The 19814-nt window shown below is 50.7% G+C and overlaps 1 protein-coding gene across 3 annotated transcripts in view; it reads right to left on the reverse strand.

The window, feature by feature from the left end:
* Positions 1-19814, reverse strand: part of ATP11C (ATPase phospholipid transporting 11C) — a 1508462-nt gene that overhangs the window by 841697 nt on the left and 646951 nt on the right. For all 3 annotated transcript variants that reach the window (XM_069612799.1, XM_069612797.1, XM_069612798.1), the window contains exon 11: positions 5003-5153. In XM_069612799.1, the coding sequence (XP_069468900.1) occupies positions 5003-5153 (151 nt within the window). The remainder of the gene's footprint in view (positions 1-5002; positions 5154-19814) is intronic.

Here is a 19814-nt window from a genome sequence, read left to right on the forward strand (position 1 = left end):
CGGTAAGGATTTACCGGTACCGGTAAAATACCGGTAAATCCTTACCGCCTTACTACGAGGTCCCTTTGCGGGTTGGGGGATTTAATGCCTGCTTTTTGCAGGCGTTAAAAACCAACCCGCAAAAGGGACCCAGGGAGCTAATTACGGTACCGCAATTTGCGGTACCGTAATTAGCGCCTTCCCCATTCCCATTATGCCCCATGGGGCAAAAATGGGAATGGGGAAGGGCAATGGTGGAAGGGGGAATTACCGCCCCGCCAACCTTGGAATGGGGCGGTAATTCCCCTTTCCGCCAAGGCGGTGCCAGTATTTTACCAGCATGAACCATGGCGCTAATGGTGCCATGGTTCTCCGCCATCCGTGTAATGAGGCCCTCAGTAACAGCGCATCCACAGGGGGTGAGACCGGGTCTGCGTCTCACCCAAACGCCCTTCCACCAATTTCAATCATGATGGGATTTCTCCTGGGTCCCAACAGCCTATATGAGACTTGCTCCCTTAGGCAAATTAATATCAACACCGACAGTTGCGAGGAGCCAGGAATGAGACACGGACACAGAAGTCATATTTGTGGTTATAGACTTATTAAATAAGGGTTTCGAAAATGCCTCACTACTTCAAAGAGTTGTTTCCCTGCCTCAAACAAAACTAAGGATATGCCCAATGTCAAGCTGTCCATAGCAAAACTGTCCTGAGTCCGAAACCCTATCCTTGCCCTCACACTCTAAAGTAACTCTAATGTGCAAAGGGGGACTGTCTTGGTTCTTGAAAGGTGCACAAATGTTCAAAGTTCAACAAAAATGTTCCCAATGGATAACAGTTCCAGGGGGGTGGCGGCTCCCTTCCCAAGATTTCTGTTCAGGGTTTCTCACAACTCCAAAAGGTACAAAACATTCTTGGAGGTTTCTTAGTAAATAACAAAAACACTTTGGGCCTGATTCACATAGTATTTTATAATGGCACACTCCCATAGGAAAATGGTCTGTGAATCAGGCCTTTAGTGTTCCAACACAGTTTTATATACCAGTTCCACATATATATAAAATTGGGTGTATTTCCTTGCCAAGTTCTTTTCCCCTTCAATCTCTCTTTACTCCCCGTTTCGAGCTTTACCTGGCGTACTTCTGTGCCAGGACCTTTGGATGGAACCTGTTTCCCTTTACACACTTGCAGACTTGTGCTTGCCTGGTATACTCTCATGCCAGGGCTTTAAACGTGTTGCATGTCTCAAACACTTGCAGACATAAGCTTGCCTGTTGTACTCTCCTGCTAGGGCTTTTAACATGTTGTACTTTACACACATTTGCAGACTTATGCTATGGCAAACATTCACGAGGTGAGGATTTTCCTTTCTCCCCCTTAACCTCTCTTAGGCTTTGCTCCTGGGTCCCAGACTTATAACTGTTACAGCTTTGCAAAAGTTCATGTGGTGAGGAGGTTTTCTTCTCAGGCCTTGGCCTCTCTTGGGCTTTGCTTTCCAAAAATGATTCGTTCATTCAATTCTCAATTAGCGTTCTTCGGTATCATTGCTGAAGCGCCCAGTGTCCCTCTCATTCTCTCTAGCACTCACCGGCTTTCTAAAGCAGTGCTTAGGTTCCTTGCGGTAAACCGGGGCTGGCATCTCAGTGTTCAGCCTCCAGTTTGCGGGTCCACCGTCATCTCTCACCAGCCACCACGCCCTTTGCGGGTCCCCCCGGTGTCTAAGCCTCTCTCTGGGTTCCTGGGGCTGAGGTGCTATTCTCGAGTTCCCGCGACCGCTGACCAGACTTATCTTTGGTCTCTGATGCGTTCCAAGCACGGCAAAGGAATTATTGCAGCCTTCCTCCACCTGCCTTGAGCCGGTCGGCTCCACAGCGGCTCAACAGTCCCTCAGTCATCCCCGAGCGAACATGGGTTGTACAAGTTGCCTCTCCCAACTTCATTCAGGTTCCGCCTTTTAAATCTCCCAGCACCTGTTAAGAGCTCGTAACTACTAGAGCACATTCTGCAGTTCTCAGCATTGTGGATTTGCATTATTCCCTTCAGCCTCCTCGTCTCAGTATTTGTATACTTAGGGAAATGTACTTTCCTGGGTTTTCTTTCTACATGATACTGGAAGAGGTCTTTAGCAGGCTTTATGGATAAAGCAAGGGCACTTTTGCAATAAGCCAAAAGGCTTGGGCTATAGAGGGACCATCTCTAAAACAGAAAGGGCGGAGGTATGTGCCTTCATCAGACGAGGACATATTATCCCCAAAGGGGCCACCTTCCCACATGTGGTCCTTCCTCAAACAGCCACCCCCAGAGTCATGCTCAGGTAGCGGCTGCCGTCCCCTGGCCACATGGGGGATGAATTCCCCAGGGAAAGAAGTGAGGACATTGACAGATTAATCACAGAGCACACCCCAACTTAATCTATGTGTAATGCAATGCATGTACATCCTTTGCAAATGCAAAGACTGATGGGTCCATGACAGCATTGAACATGATGTTGCAGTATTTTATTTAGCACTCAGCCTCCTAGGACGAAAGACTTTTTGTCACAAAGACTATTGTGTACTTTTTTTATAATAATGTTTTACTTAATGTATACAGTGTTTTTTTTATTTTTTCTACAGTAGGCCTATATTTGTCGTTTTTTATCATTTTCTAAATAAACTTGATTGTGTTTTGAAATAACTTGCATTCAGGTCTAACTGTTGATAACATCCAACTACCTTCCTCATATAGATGATGCAGAAATGCCAAACATGGAAAAGTAGAACATTGATTAATTTCAGAGCTATTGGTAGTGGCAGCTGTGGTAAGTCAGACATATGAGACGGACAAGAGGACATGTTTGAACAAGATAGTTTATTAAATAACTTAAAGAAAAACCTTCTCTAGGCACTATTTCTATGAAGAATACCCTACGCTAGAAAACAAATGGGTGCTGATCAGGACATCTTACTCTGTCCAAAATGTGCTAACCTATTTCTGCCCTACAAGAAAGAATGAACAAAAAGAACGAACATACAAAAAAAAAAGAGAAAGGGAGAAAAAAGAAAGAGCATTTTACCTTCAACTTAAGAAACGGGTTACTCCCCCTTGGGAAAATTAGTGGTGGCTCGTTTTCTGACCCCCCCCCCTCCCCACCCACAGTGTTACCACAGTCTTTTCCAGCTCCTGGCTTCATAGACTGGTCACAAAAGCCAAACCAACAAAAGAAATGTCTTTTAGTTTTAGTTGATACAAATTCCTCATCAGATAAACTAATTAGTTTCCAACTTATCCCTTTTCAGGGATGTTTTCTCCTGACCTGGGTAGGTTGGTATTCGCAACAAAGTTCACTCTTTGTTGTTCCTGTGCTGTTCAGGGTTGTAGCTTTGGGTAGGCTGCAGGTCTTCGGAGCCCCGTTTGATCCATTGATTCTCTTACCCCCTCATGGGGTATCTCATCTTTCAGCCCCGGGTGGGCCAGGGTATGCTCAGCCCTGTTGTATCTGGCTCTACTTTCATCGCCTTCTGGGTTATCTGCTTTCTCAGCCGTTTGTGCAGGCTCGTTCAGCCATGATTGGTGGGATTTTTTCACCCCCTCATGGGGTCTTCAGTTATCCAGCCCAGGTGGGCTACGGGTTAATTCAGACATGTTTGGTGTCAGCCTCATCGTCCACCAACCAGTCCCCGGCAGCAGCCACATACCTTCTTTCCAGCAGTGGGACTCGATATTGTAGTCGGGTTCTCTGGCCCCTGTGCATCCACGCCCTCGACTCCTCTTCGGTCAACACAGTCGGCTGTTCGGTGTTCCGTCTCCCCATTCGTCTCTACGATGAGGCGCTGGTACTGGTTGCCTCTTCGCTCCTTTGCCCAACCTCTGCCTGCCTGGTTGGGGTGTCTGCCTTCGTTGAAGTGGCAGCTTTCCTCGTGGAGACCTGGGTCTCAGCCCACAACGTCCTGTGCTTGGCTCTCCGTCCTTCATGGGAGGGACCGCCTCCCTCCTCTGCGTTTCTGTGCGGGTCAGCGTTCCACATTCTCTGGTGGAGTCTCTCTCTCTCGATTGGCTTTCTGCTGGTTTTAAGTTCTTCCCTGGAATGGAGAAGAGAATTCCATTGGTCATCGATTTCTCCAAGAGGAGGTAACGAGTACAGGTCAGTAACCAAGTCATCCATTATAAAGATGCTCTGTACATTATTAGCATGTTCAATTCCCTATAACCAACAAACATTGGAGGCTTGGAATTGAAGGGAGGTGGCATGGGATCAAACCCAGATTTGGGCATTCCTAGTCCCGAGGGGGTTGGGGGGGCACCTCCAGGGGATCCTACTTGCCCTGAGCCGTAAGGAGGGTATTGTGTAAAAGGCCTCACCTCCCTAGTCCCAAAGGGCGTTGGCTTCGACTTGTGGAGAAGGGACGAATTCCCATGATAACCGCCACATCAACTCACAGATAAGTGACAAGAAATGCATCACATTTCTGGCCATTCCACAGATTGAGGCATAGTAGCATGGATGAGAGAGGGTACCAATCGTAGAAAGCTGAGCCGACAAGCGATGGAACCTGAAGAAACCACAGAATATATGGCGGAAGACCCAAAGAAGATGGAGACAGAGTGGTAACACATGGACTCATACCAAAGCACATAATTAGGCAACCATGCAGATTAGACGAAGAAACGTAGTTGCAATAAAATAAGTGGGAGGGAATGCCATGTTCTGGCCCAGCCACCGTCATATCTGGCACGAGGCGAGGCCAGGAAGTTTTGAGAGGGAGGGGTCGGGAGATGCGAGATAGGGGACAGGAAGGAGGGGGCGCAGGGAAGGGATGAAGACGCACTGTTGGCATCACAGAAAAATAAAATTCACAACGCCATCCGTGTACTCGTTGTGGAGACATCAACGTGCTTAGTGCAGCCTTACCCGGTTGTGCCTGGAGGCACATCACAATCAGGGGAAGAAGAAACACTACATATGTGATGGTTAATGTAAAACAGGAAGCAGATATGAGCTTCTGGCCAGGCTGCAAGTCTCCAGGAAGTTCTCCAATTACCTTGAATGACTCCTTTTCCTTCCGCGTTTTCTCACTATACCAAGGCTCGTCGTTGGCCGGGTCGCTCTGCCAGACATACTTCAAAGTCGTACACACAATCGCCTTGGAGAGCAGGATGCACAAATACACGATCAAAAAGGCATTAATGGACCTGCAAAAACAGAGTAGAATCAGAAATCAAAATGTACAAGGCTGCAATCCCCAAACAGGCTTAGCTTTGATAATGATCGCTTGGTCTATATTTAAATTAACGGACACCGGCGAGCCGCATGAAGAGCTTTGAGAGGGGGTTATGGCTTAAGAGGTAATGTGTCCACTACCTGGCGTAAACTCTGCCCAGTATAAGAAGGCATTGACAGACCGAATCAGTGCCGATATTTATTTTTACATTTTTAAAGCTCTCACACAGCCCGCGGGCATCGAGGCGCTGTTACAGGAATTGCTTTTTTTAAGTTGTGTAATTATTTTTGTCATAGTTGTGTATTTATAACGCGCTTAAACACCCCGAGGTTTCTAAGCGCGGACCAGGGGATCGAACCTGTGTTGCTTCGTGTCGTCTTGCTTCCAAGAAGTGCACGTTGCCGCGGAGCTATCCTCCCGGGACAATATCGGGTTTATGCCACTTTTATATGGGACCATTATTTATATATGTATGTTATGCTACTAGGATGCAGACTGTGCGCCTTGTAAATTCTTCATAACAATTCATATATATACAAAAGGATTGCTGTAAACAGACCACGCTAAATCACTGCACCCTGCCCAATATCTTCTGAATCAGCAATAGCTCAAAGTAACTCCCAAAAACAGCTGTGTTCAGTAGAGGATGAAGGTGAAATACATAGAAATGAGGTGGGGCTAAACTATACTGTACCTTCCTCCCTCCCCCCACCCCACAGCCAGTGGTTCATCTCTTATAGATTGGTCCTAAATGCACGAAAAAGTATGTAGGACACTGATGCTCTGCAGCAGTTATGTTTTACGAAGTTCTGGGTCCAGAAATAAATTGCGGTTTCATGTGAAAAGTCCCCTGGGAAAAAGTCGCCATGTAGGTTTTTTTTTTCTCTGCAACCCTAAAAGCCTGACCCCACATATACTAGGACGGGGAGGACGGGGATTATTTACTATTCTAACACCTGTCCTAGAATATTTGGGGAAAATGCTTGATTCTCGCGAGAGTGCACATTTGGGGAAATGCCGCCCCCGGCGACGTTTCCCAAGTGACATCACTGGATAGCACCATAAATGCATGCAACTGTAAATGCGCATTCCGAGGGGAGTCCGATGTAGTGGCAATGCCATTAATATATGACATTTCATGTAACCTCGTCATTCCTGTCATGCTGCACTGGACACACACAACACACATCTTGGGCCTCATAAACTGCCACAATATGAGGTGTTCACGAAAAGAGTGTGCATTAGGAACAACTTTTTCTGGAGTTACTCACTTCACAGTTTGAGTCAAGTAAATTATAATTGTTCATCTATAACGCGCTTAATAGCAGGAGTGATGCACTACACGCCAAGAGCATACAACACTTCCCAGCTCACCGTGAACAACTTGCACTGCATCACAGCAGGCATCCTGTTCTACTGGACTCGGGTCCCTATTTCCAGGGGCCTAAAAGGGGCCAATGTGCGCCATCAGGCCAGGGACCTAAGATTAGAAACTGGAGCAGTCAGGGTGCTGCTGATCAGGCAATACAGATCTATTGGCTCCTTCTTGCTACAAACATCCCTAAAACCTGACACATGATCCCGACAAAAAGGTGCCAGGTCAGAGAAATAATGGGCAGTTAGGGTAAGAGACTATGAGCAAGGCGTATAAAGCCCCATTAAGTTGTGCATCTTATTATTTTACATTCAGCAACACAAAAATGTCATGGGTTTGCAAGCAGTTTTTGTTTGCATGATACTTTGAAAGAAAGTGGTGTCATATGAAAAGCCGCCTACATTATTGTGATAACAGAAAGGTACATGTATACATGAACCATTTCACATACAAAGACAATTGACAGTTTGTGCTTTGATGTTGGCATGGGATAGGCATTTTCTAGGCACTGCCGCAATGAGTCTACCTGGCCATAAAATGGTGTCATCTGCAAATGGGTGCGAGTTCCTGGGTATGTGTTAGCAGGGCCTAGCGAATATAATACTTACACACAAGCCAAAAATGGATGGCTCTGCCAAGTCTTGTTGTTGACAGGACTATAATGCAAGGAAACAGACACCGTTCATAAATGAACTGCTGAAGGCAAACTTGATTAAGATATTTTTAAGCTGGGCTCTGGACCATGTTGCACTCTTTGGGGGCGACACTGCACAGGGCCCTTTCCGACAGGTTTCCACTGGGATGTTGGTTCGAGGGAGGGGGGGCACAATTTAAATTGCTGGGCATAAGAGGGAGGGTCTTCAATTTCACCTGGGTTGCATGGGCTGGTAAAAACTAGTTTGGAGGAGGATGCTGTGTAGTAACCCTCCCATGTGTGTTGCCCCTTTAAAACGATGTGTCCCTCCCATGTGCGTTGCCCTTTTAAGGTGGGCCATGAAGTAAGCTAATAAAAGGGAGCCCTGCAGGCACGTGCGGGAGAACGCTGCAGACTCTGAAATGGAATGACCTGAGTCCATGTCTCCTTAAGGCCTGCAGGCCCACCCTGTGTAAGCAGGGAATGCAGGCCAGCAAGGCGTGCAGGGTCTGCATGTGCAGGCAAGGATTACCCTGCCTCTCCCTGAGGCACTGGGCCTCCAAGGTGCTGGTGTCCCATAGCACCTCAGGGGGCTGGTGCGATGTCCATGACCAGCCCCCAGTCATCAACCCCTTGAGGCACTAGGCCTCCACAGGTGCTGGTGTCTCATAGCACCCAAGGGGGCTTGTAACAATGGCGATGAGGGGAGTCGACATTTCAACAAAAAAAAAAAAAGGAGGGACGGAAGAGAAGCAATGTCTCTCGCCTGGCAGAAAAAAAGATGTAAGGTGGTGGCCCCCGCCGTGCTGCAGAGTCAAAATGAATCGGCCGCAGCTGCGGCAGTGAAACAACCTCCTGCTGGAGGACAGAGTGGGGCTGCCCCGCCCCCAGGTGAGAGGCAAAGAGAAGAGGCACCCTTTGCCGTGGGTCATCCCTGCCCGTGGCCCTCTGCGAGGGAGGTGCTCGTGCAACATGGGGAAGGGGGGCTTTGGGGGGAACGCGAAGCGTTTCCCCCCGGGGAAGTTTTTGGCGCTGCACACGGGCAGCGAGTGGCCGTGGGGGCAGAGCGCCTCTCCGGGGTATTTAAGGGGCCGGGGAAGGTTCGGGAGGCAGGTGACGGTTGGACTTGGCGATTGTCAAGTCCTGTTGCCTGCTCTCGAGCCTTCCCCGAGTCTGCTGGGCGTAGCGGGGCGTGGTAGTGCAGTGCAGGTGAGGTAGGGCATTTGTGGGGGATTTAGGAATTAGAGGGTGGTCACAAAAAAAAAAAAAAAAATTCTGTGTCGGCGATTCTCGCCTAGCCGGGGGTAGCGTAAATAAGTTACCCCCCCCTCCTTACTTGGGCTGCCGTTGGCGTTTGCCGTGCTCGGCAGGGCGGTGGGGTTGTGGGGTCGGTTGGCCTTCCCCGCCTTCGGTTGTCTGGTGACCCGGGTCGCGGGAGCGGGGATTCTCTTCGCCGGGCCCATCTGCGGCGTTGCCTCCGGCGCTCGGGAGTCGGGGAGAGCAGGCCTGGGCGGGTGGCGTTATCAGGAGGTGCCGTTCGGGATCTGGGACATTTCCTTGCCCGCTTCCACGGCGCCGGCCCTCTTCCCTCAGGTCCTCCTGGTTTGCAGCGGGGGGCGAAGCGGCTCCCTTGTTGTGTCCCGGTGCGGTGACAGCCTCTTGTCAGAGGGGGCAGGACAGGCACCTTAAAGGGGCCGCTCTAATTTTTCTAGTGAGGCTGGTGGTGCAGCTCGTGTGCCACTAGGGGGCAGGGCGGGCTGTCCGAAGTGCATTTTTTCGTCGGTTGGTCCGGTTTATAATAAAAAAAAAGAAAAAAAAAGAAAGGGGGGAATAGTGGATTGGCATCAGCAGTGGTGGGGGTGCATTTATCGAGGGAGGAAGGGGAGTTAGGAGTGGGGGGTTTCTCTTTGGGAGAGGGGTATTTTAGGTGGGGGGGCGAAAGAAAAAAAAAGAAAAAGGATCATTGTTAGTTTGGGGTTATTTAACCCCTTTTGGGCTATTAGTGTTATAGCACAATTTCTCCGGGTTCCATCTGCTAGGGGTAGTTTGTTCCACGGGTAGGTACCGGCTCGGGGGCGTATTTAGCTAGTGAGCGTCAAAGGGCAAAGTTTTGTGCGCTATCAGTTTGGTGGGGCACGATGGTGGGCCTAGGAATTAGCAAGAAGGGGCTGGTTGATGCTAGGGCTCTGAGGGAGGCCCTGGAAATCATCAGCAGGGCATCTAAGGCCCAGCTGGAAGGGGCGGTGGGGGAAGTCACGGGTGACGGGGCGGAAAAGGGGGGTAGACCTCAGCGTAGAGCTGCAGCTGATGGGGATCTCGCGGCAGTGGTGGCTTGCACCCCCGCGGCGGGTAGAGGGGAGGTGTGGGAATCCAGGGGCAGGAAGATGAGGAGGGAAGTAGACAAGAGGGCGTCCGGGGGAGAAATGATTTCGGGGGAAGGGCAGCCATTTAGTGAGGGAGTGAATGAGAGCCCTAGGGAAGCTATGAGTGCGCAAAAGGAGGTGGCGCAAGGGAACCATGGCGGGGCCATTGATGGGGCGCAGAAGGGGGTGGCAGGGCAGAGGGGAAGGGGGGTAAATACCTGCAGAAGAGTGCGGGTGGGCGGAGGAGGCAGAGGTCCCCATCAATTGAGGAGGATAGGATGGGGCGCGGAACGGCCCCTCCGGGGAGGAGGAGTGAAGGCAGAGGGCGCTGCGCAGCGGCCGTGGGTCCTGTGGAGGTAGAGGGTTTGAGAACGGCCCCTCCTCGGTCAGCGCACAGAGAGCCTAGAGGGTGCAGCACGGCCCCAAGCAACTTGGACTCCAGGGTGGAGGCCGGAACGCCTCGCCCGAGAGAAGAGGACCAGGCAGGGGTTTCCGCGGCCCCGCCGAGAAGACGTCAAAGGAGTGGCGGGGCGGACGCCCCGGGCTCGCAGGAGGATGATCAACTCGACTGGGGCACGAGCTCGCAGCCACAATGGTATTTGAGGGGTGAAGAGGGTGGTTTGGAGGATTATGTTGGGCAGTGGGAGGGGGAAGGTTATAGGGAGGTGGGGGAAAGGGGAGAGGAGAGAAGATATTGGGGTGGGATCTTGAAAGGCAGGTGCTGGGGGGTCAGGCGGTAGGAGGGCGGGGGAACTGTTGGCTGGGTGAGTCTGCTGACATGTTTTGTCCCCGCAGTAGGAGCCCTCTAAGAAAAGAGATGAGGAGCATTGGTGTGGACGCCAGACCGCAGACGGCCGGTGTGGAAAGAGGTGAGCGGGAAAGGGAATGGTCTTCTGCATGGCAGAGAGGGGTCACAAGAAGGGGGACGGGAAATGAAGGGTCTGGACTGCAGGGGGTAAGGAAGGAAGTTGGTGTACAGGCCATTGGAGCCTTGGGGGTTGAGAGGAGCATTTGCTCAGTGGAGATTCAAACGGACAAGGTGGTGGAGCCATTGGGGCTCGAGGTGCAAAAGGGAAAAGAAAAGGAGGTTGAAGTGAAAGGCAAGGAGAAAGAACTGCCATACATGGGGATAACAAAACCGTTGGGGGCGCACTTGATGGCAGCGACCAGGGAGAAGATTCAGGCGGGGGAATTTGTAGACGTTTTTAAATTGCTCCATAGGGAAGTGAGAGCTAAGGAGGGGTCTAAAGAAGAGGAGAGGGAACTGGCTGCGCGCCCAAGGGTACCGGTGACTATTGAGAATTGGACGTCGGCATTTATCATTTATGCCAGTGTTTATTGTGAAAAATTCCCTGAGCGTTGTGTGGTCCTACTTAAATATATGGACGTCATTAGGAAGTCTTTCACAAGTTTTGGGGGCTTTGCCTGGGTAAGGTATGATGAGGAATTCAGAGCGAGAATGGCGGAGGACAGTCAGGCGGTCTGGGGGGAGATAGATATGGATCTTTGGCTGCAATGGATGGCCCCAACGAGGCCTGCCCCGACATTGCACACAGCCAGTGGGCTGCCAGTGCCTTTCCAGCCCTTTCTTGGTCGCCCCGCCCATGAAGGGGCGGGAGGAGGAGGCAGAGGGCAGTCCTCAGCGGCATGTTGGGCGTTTAATAAGGACGGCTGCATAAGGACCCTGTGTAGGTTCAGGCATGAGTGTAGCAAGTGTGGAGGAAAACACCCTCTTACGCAGTGTTTCCAACGGGGGGAGGGGGAGAGGTTCAGGAAGAGGGGTTGTGGGGAAAAGCTTCTACGCCAATTAAAGTGGGGGTGCTGCAGAAATGGTTGGAATTTTATCCAGATAGGGAGGGGGCGAAGATTTTGAGTGAGGGGTTTAGTCAAGGTTTCAGATTGGGGTACCAGGGCCCAAGGGTGCGCCGGTGGGCTGAAAATCTGAAGTCAGCCAAAGAAAATGTTGAAGTGGTAAGGAATAAATTGAACAAAGAAATAGTGGCGGGAAGGATTGTAGGGACATTTGATGACCTGCCGGGTGACTTAGTTATATCCCCATTGGGGGTGGTGCCCAAGAAATCTCCGGGGGAGTTTCGATTAATACACCATTTGTCATGGCCGGAGGGCATGTCAGTAAATGATTTCATTGCCCCGGAAGAATGTGGGGTGGTTTATGCAAGTGTTGACCAGGCAGTGGAGCTGGTAAGGAAAGAAGGGCGGGGGCCTTCATGGCCAAGTGTGACATCAAAGCGGCTTTCAGGTTATAACCGGTGCACCCGGAGGATTTTTGGTCGTTAGGCTTGCAGTTTGAGGACCGCATATACATAGACAAAGCCTTGCCAATGGGGTGCGCAATTTCTTGCGCGCTGTTTGAACGATTCAGCTCCTTCTTACAGTGGGTTTTTTCATTTAACTCGGGGTGGGAGAGTGTGCTGCACTATCTGGACGATTTTTTGTTCATTAGCGGGGCGGATAGAGAGGGAGAGTGCAAAGGAATGCTAAAGTTATTTCAGGAGCTAATGGAGGAGTTGGGTGTGCCGCTAGCGGAAGACAAAACTGAAGGGCCCGCAGTGGTGTTGACATTTCTGGGAATTGAACTGGATTCAGTGGCCATGACCTCACGCTTGCCGCACGACAAGGTGAGCAAACTGGTGGTGTTGCTGGAAAGGGCGGTAGGGGCCAAGAAAATGACGCTGGTGGACATGCAGAGACTGGTAGGGCATTTGAATTTTGCATGCAAGGTGGTGGCCACAGGACGGAGGTTTTGTAGGAACATGGCGAGGGCTATGGCGGGAGCAAAGTGCCCACATCATAAGATAAGAGTATCGGGGTCAGTGAGGGAGGACTGCAGAATTTGGCTGCGTTTTTTGGAGAAGTTTAATGGGGTGTCAATGTGGTTGCAGGGAGACCCGGTGACATGGGAAGTACAGATATTTTTGGACGCAGCAGGGGCAGGAGGTTTTGGAGTATTTTGGGGGGGGAATGGTGTGCGGAGAAATGGCCTGATCTGTGGTTGAAGGAGGGAAGGAGTATAGCATGGTGTGCAGTCATAATGTCGACAGCAATAATGTCGACAGTCAAAATGTCGACAAATTAATGTCGAAAAACAATAATGTCGACAAACAAAAATGTCGACATTTTTCGATATTTTTTCGAAATTTAATTTAGTGTATGTATAAATAATTAAATAAATATATATATGATGTGTTGAGTATGAGGGGTGGTTGGGGGGGTGTGGGGGGGGTGGCAGGGGGGTGTTGGGTGAGGGGGGGTTGGGGGGGGGACCCCCCCATAGTAAATACAATTTTTATTTATTTAATTATTGAATAAATAAATAAATAAATAAATAATTGGTATGTGTTGAGTATGAGGGGTGAAAGGGTGGTTGAGGGGGTGTGGGGGGGTGGCAGGGGGGTGTTGGGTGAGGGGGGGTTGGGGGGGACCCCCCCATAGTAAATGATCCTTTTTTAGGTTATTTATTTATTGAATAAATAAATAAATAAATAAATAATTGGTATGTGTTGAGTATGAGGGGTGAAAGGGTGGTTGGGGGGTGTGGGGGGGTGGCAGGGGGGTGTTGGGTGAGGTGTTGATAGTTTTAAGGGTTTATAGTCATAATGTCAAAAAAAAAATGTCGACATTTTTTTTTCGAAAAAATGACTTTTTACATTATAAGTATAGGATGTCGACATTATTATTTTCGACATTTTTTTTTCGACATTTTTGTCTGTCGACATTTTTTTTTCGACATTATGACTATAAACCGTATAGCATTCCTTGAATTTTTCCCACTACTGGTGGCATTGGAGTTGTGGGGAAAGGATTTGCGGGATAGGAAGGTGAATTTCAATGTGGACAATGAATGCGTGGTCCATGTGGTAAACAGGCAATCAGCAAGGGATCAGAGGGTGGCAAGACTCATGAGAGAGTTTGTGCTGCGTTGCATGGAATTGAATGTGGTGTTTAAGGCGACATGTGCCAGGGAAGGATAATGGCATCGCTGATGCATTATCTCGTTTTCAATGACAGAGATTCCGTGAATTGGCTCCAGATGCGGATCAGGAGGGGCAGCAGATTCCGGAGGAGCTGTGGAAGATAGGAAGATGAGAGCGCTGGCTTTGGTGGAGGGTTCCTTGTCCGGGGAGTCTAAGGAGTGATACAGGAGGGCCTGGGAGGATTTTATTGGGGGGGGAGCGCATAGTTGGAAGGGTAGATGGGATGCGGAAGAGCAGAGGAGGGATGATGTTATGAACTTCCTCCTGAGGTGCATGGACAGGGGCTGGTCAAGAGCAACTATAGCAGGGAAGTTAGCAGGAATTGCTTTCTACTGGAAATGGTTTTGGGGTTTCCAGCCGAGTGGGGGGGAAATGGCGAGTAGGATGTTGGAAGGATGGGCAAGGGAAAGTAAGAGGGACAAGGACAGGAGGAGGCTGAATTGCTGCAAAGGTTAGTTAAGGCGGTAGGGGGAGTTTACTGGTCGATATGGGAGGGGGAGCTTTTTGCGACCTGTTTTACGTGGTTATTTTTCGGGGCTTTTCGGGTTTCGGAGTTGGTGGGGGGAAAAGGGGGATCTGGGGGATTGCAGTGGGAGGATGTGCAAATAACAGAAGGGGGTTTGGACATTAAGATTAGTAAGTCTAAAACGGACCAGAGGGGGAAGGGTTCCTGGGTTTTGTTGGGGCAGGGGAGCAAGGATTTATGCCCAGTGCAGGCAGGCAGGTTGTGGATGGAGCAGTGTGGAGGGAAGACAGGCTTGGTGTTTAAGCATGAGGATGGGTCGCCGGTTCCAGCGGCACATGTTTTGGGGGTATTGCGGAAGGCTCTGCTAGTGGTAGGGGAAAAGGGAGAGGATTTTGGTACACATTCATTCAGGATGGGCGCAGCATCGGAGGGTAACAGGTTGGGTTTTTCCGGAGGATAAGGTGAAAAGTTTGGGGCGTTGGAGGTCTGGGAGATACAAGGGGTATGTCAGGGAGTTTCATAAAGGGGAATTTTGAAGGAAGGTGGCAGAATTTGTCAGACAACAGCGTGGGGGGGTATGTATTGTGGTGGTAATTTTGTAATTTCTTTTCCAGATGCTGTGCGAAAGGATGGGGAGTTGGCGCAAGTGTGGATTGTCGGCCATTCAATTGTTAAATGGGCTGGGAAAGAAGCGGAGAAAAGGGTTATGGGCAGGCAACTGGGGTGTAGCTACAAGGATGTGGTGGTAAGATGGCATGGGTTAGAGGGCCTGCGCTGGGACCAGTTGCTGCCTATGTTGGCGGGGTTGCGGGAACGCTACGGAGCGCCGGAGGTGTTGATTATTCACGCTGGGGAGAATGACCTGGTAAGGGATACGGGGGTGGCACTGCTAAGGAAAATGAAAAGGGACTTAGTCTGGGTGCGGCAAAAATGTGGCCTCAAGCAGAGGTGTTATGGACTAAGTTGTTGCCGCGCAGAGTGTGGAGGGGAGCAAGGAGCGAGGGAGCGATAGAGCAGGCTAGAAAGGGGATCAACAGAGAAATGGTGAAGTTTTGTGCCTCTGTGGCGGTGCAGGTGATGGAACATAAGGAAATAGTGTATGAGGGCTTTATGATCTTTAGGGAGAATGGTGTACACTTGTCAATTTATGGGAACAACCACTATTTGGCAGACCTGGGCTCTTGGCTAGGAGATTGGTTAAAGAGTTGGAAATAAAGGAAAGTGTGGGGGGATGGGGCAGAAAGAACACCTCGGGGGAGGGTTTTTCTGTTGCCGGGGGCATGGCCCCTTTTGATGTGGGGGGAGGGAAGCACAATGGGGGAATGACACGGGAAAGGATGGGGTGGTGCTGTTTGCACAAGCGGGCCACCCCGGGGGAACAGGTATTGAGCCTTGTTAGGAAAGATTTCGTAATTGTGGGTAATTTTCCTTCCATGTGGCAACCCCTAAACTTTTTGCTGTTGTTTTCACCATGACCTAGACTTTGCCAGAGAAGTGCAGCCTTCTGCCGCACTCCTCTGGGCTTTCGCTTTATTCTTACGGGGAAACTGACATGCCCTTAAGACAGTCAGTACCGGGAAACGCTGTTTTCCGTAGTTTCTTTATCATGTTGCGGCTTTCGTGCAACATGAAACAAGAGGGCACTGTAAGCTAAGTTACTGCTGCTCTCTTGGGTCTCTAGCCTTCTACAGGCCCTAGATACTCTTTTTGGATTGTAACTGATCGGTGCAAGTGAATCACAGACGGAAATGGTGGCAGCGATCGTTTCTTGTGTTTTGAGCTCCTTTTGGCGTTTTAAGCGCGTTTATCGCGCTTAGCCCAAAATGGTGGCCTGGCTCCCAAAATGGCCAGACCACGAGGCTCCTTTGTCCTGTCCGCTGATCGTCTTGCTCCCTTCACCTTCCCCAGGTCGAGCCGACCCGGGGCCTTCCTTATTCGGACATGTACTTTCCCGCAAAACACGGATGCTTTAGCAGGCTTCTACAGGCCTTGTGTGTGCCTCCAGGATGTGGGCTGGGCTGTCTGGTCCCAATACACATCCTGGGTGCCAGAGAGTCTAGGGTGGTGTGAATGCCTGGGACCACCGTGGTCCGTGATAGGTCCACGTATGGTGTGAGTGTTGATGAGCGGATCTCCCATTGGGTCCCCTCTGTTTTGGCGCGAAGGGAACCGTGGATAAGAGGGGGCTGGAAACGCCACTACCATGTCGATCTCCTGAGTTCTCACGAACGAAGGAATACAGGAGCCAAGTATCCTGCAACCACGAGGCTGGACCGAGGAATCGCTGGTGACCCGCTGAAGGACTGCTCCTCTGCACTGCTGTCGCTTTGTGAAACCCTTTCTACCTCTGATCGAACCAGAAGGCCTGTACTGGTACTTCGACCCTTGGAATAGCGGGAACAGCTATTCTCGGCATCTTCACCATCTCCTGTTAGTAAGCCTTCGGAAGTGTCTCTGGGCCATCCAGCAGACTGACCAGCCTACCCAGGAGTCTTGCTCTGTAACCGCCGCCAGGTTGTGTTGTATTTCTAGTCCTTGTCACTCTCACACAATTCGTACACTTGGCGTTCCCAGGTCTGAAGTGAGTAGTGTACATTTGGCTGAGATACACACGGCCGCTCCGTTGCCCTGCTGTGGTAACAAACTGTGCGGGTTCACTTCGTTTGGGACATCTTTAACTCAACTCTGCTGCTGCAGAAGCTACACGACGACGAGACGTCCCCTGCTCTCCTGAACCTGCCAGCACTGAAACTGACGCAGAGAAGCCTGGGTCTGCTTGCATCGGGTACCGGTGAGTAGCATAGCTAGGAACTGGTCGCCCTCCTGCAGGAGCCCATAGCTTTTCCCTGCTGTGTCAAAACAGCACGCCTTTCCGTACTCGCGCTCTGCTTCTGCCCACAGTGGAGGCTGCGCTTGAGTCGCGGAACTCTGTTCTTCTTCATTTGTGCACCAAACTGAACTGCCTGATTCCCTCGAAGAGACTCCCCTTTTTGCCCATTGGCACCGCGGGTGCAGGTACTTTTGAGCACAAGGCTCCACTCTTCGTAGGGCTTGGACTTCCTTTTAGTTAGGTGCCTCTGAAGGCGGACTGGGTCTAATCATTATTTTGCACTGCCTGTTTTCCTGCCCTTCTAGGTGGACTACACATTTCGTGCATCTAACGCTTTAGACTCGTTTGTATTTGTATATATGTTGTATTGGTTTGGTATGTGTTGGTTTACTAGAGTTTTATTGTGATTTCTCGCTACGGTCATTATTGCAAAGGCCTGGGAATAAATGTGTATATATTTTTAATATAACACCTGTTTGGAGTAGTTTGTAAGTGTCCTTGCTTTGTGTGCTCATTGCGGGCTTTCAGTCACCCTCAACCCTCTTGAGACCTAGTCTTGACCGCCGCGATCGCTACCCTGATTGGTCTGGCTTGTCCAGAGGTTACCCTGTTCCAAGTAATTAGGTTGGCCTTCTGAACTTCTGCGCCGCCAGGACAGAGTTCAGAAATCCGTCTTAACAAGCCTGGAGGGGCATGGCCCCAGGGAGAAAGCGAAACGCCTGGAAAAGGGGTAAGGAGATGGTAGGGTCCAAGGGACAGTTAGGGAGGAAATGGCTTTATTTATTTATTTAATTGTTGGGGGAAATGAAAATGTGTAATTAGTTAGTTAATTGGTTGTTTAAATATTTCGTTAGTCTGTAAGGCCATGGAGCCAGGTAAGCGTTTAATTGTAAGCTTTGGCCTGTCACATTAAAGCGACCTTTTCCACTTTTAAATGAGTCTGGGTTTTTGTGCAGTAAACCAAAAGGGGGGCCCTGCGGGGAACGCAAAGCGTTTCCCCCCCGGGAAGTTTTTGGCGCTGTACACGGCCAGCGAGTGGCTGTGGGGGCAGAGCGCCTCTCCGGGGTATTTAAGGGGCCGGGGAAGGTTCGGGAGGCAGGCGACGGTTGGACTTGGCGATTGTCCCGCCCTCCCACCCCTTCATTTTGGTTTAGGTCTGGGATCTGGTTTATTAAAAGGGGGGAGGACCATCGTATGGTGGTGTGGACGGGTTTTTTTTTACATCCCAGGGCAAGTTGTTAAGGGGTTTTTGGTGTTGGTTAAGGGGCGATTGGCTGGTAGTTTTGTGTGACAGGTCGGGGCATTAGTGAAGTTGTGATGTAAAATTTCTGTTGCTGATGTGGCAGGTCAGACTGGCTGCAGGTCATAGGAAGGGGGAGATTGGTGTAGAGGGGAATCTGAGGGGTATTGAAGGGGGTCTGGGCTCCGGGGGCATGGCCCCTTTTGATGTGGGGGGAGGGAAGCACAATGGGGGAATGACACGGGAAAGGATGGGGTGGTGCTGTTTGCACAAGCGGGCCACCCCGGGGGAACAGGTATTGAGCCTGGAGGGGCATGGCCCCAGGGAGAAAGCGGGACGCCCTGGAAAAGGGGTAAGGAGATGGTAGGGTCCAAGGGACAGTTAGGGAGGAAATGGCTTTATTTAATTATTTAATTGTTGGGGGAAATGAAAATGTGTAATTAGTTAATTGGTTGTTTAAATATTTCGTTAGTCTGCAAGGCCATGGAGCCAGGTAAGCGTTTAATTGTAAGCTTTGGCCTGTCACATTAAAGCGACCTTTTCCACTTTTAAATGAGTCTGGGTTTTTGTGCAGTAAGCCAAAAAATCCGGCCTGCGCCACCCGCTACCAGCGAACGGAAGCACCCATGTAGCACCTGCGGCCCCCGGCGCATACGCCATAGCTGAAAGAAGACCCGCTGGGGCCCCCCACTGAGATCCTGTGCCCGGCGGTGAATTAAATGAAGTGCTCCAACCAGGAGCGAAAAATAGGAGGTGGGTCCCCCCGCAGGCAGGCAGCAACACCGTCCCGCGTGGCGGTGCCGCCGGAGCCCCAGCATGAGCCCGGGGCCTGCGGCAGTGAAATAGAAGTGCTCTGGTTGGCAGCGCTGCTGCGGTGCTTGGGTCGGAGCACACAAATAAAGAAGGCAGCATCCACACCAGGATCGGGCTACCAGACCCCAGACGAGCGGTGGCACCTTTCCGAGTGGTGCTACGCCGCCGAAGGAGCCTCAGGGAAAATCCCGGGCCCGGCGGTGAATGCTACTGTGCTCCAGTAGGAGCAGTGGAAACAAATAAATGCATGCTCCCTACCGGAGCTGATGCAAACAAAGCGGAGAGCCCTCAGAAAATCCCGGTCCAGGGGGCAGCGTTGAAATTACTCATGCTCCATGCCGGAGCTAATGTAAATGGAGCAGGTGGCCCTCGGGAAAAGCCTGGGGCGCGTGGCGGTGAGTGTTAGAAATGCTCCAGTGTCTGAACTCTTAGCAAAGAAAATGACCCCTTTGCAGATCCCGGCCCGACAATGGAAAAGGTGGCGTGCTCGAGTCTGGAGCAGTGCACTATGGACAACTCCAATATCAGAACTGAAGTGCCCTGCTGTGGAAAGCAGCTCTGTTTGTCTGGGGCCGTGTATCTACACAGGGGTAAGCAGCCCCCCCTGTACTCCCGGGAGGTTTGAAAAGGAGAGGGGGCAACTGCTGTCCTTCTAATGGCAGCCCTCCATGGCGAATAATAAAGTGCTCCATGTATGAGAAGTAATCTGCGCACCGAAGTAGCCACGCATCAACGCAGCAGAGTTTGCAGCAGCACCAACAATGGCCACACTGGGATGCTGCACGTGCAGGCCTGGACAAGGTGAAGACCCTCAAGCACAGGATAGGAAGTGCTCTGCACTGCCAGGTACTCCGAGAGAATGACTCCCATTGCGTACCTGTAACACCAGGCTACGTCTGCACAGCACCATCAGGAA

This window comes from Ambystoma mexicanum, chromosome 5p (genome assembly GCF_040938575.1).
Source record: "Ambystoma mexicanum isolate Mex_15411 chromosome 5p, UKY_AmexF1_1, whole genome shotgun sequence".
In the NCBI taxonomy this organism is placed as follows: Eukaryota; Metazoa; Chordata; class Amphibia; order Caudata; family Ambystomatidae; genus Ambystoma; species Ambystoma mexicanum.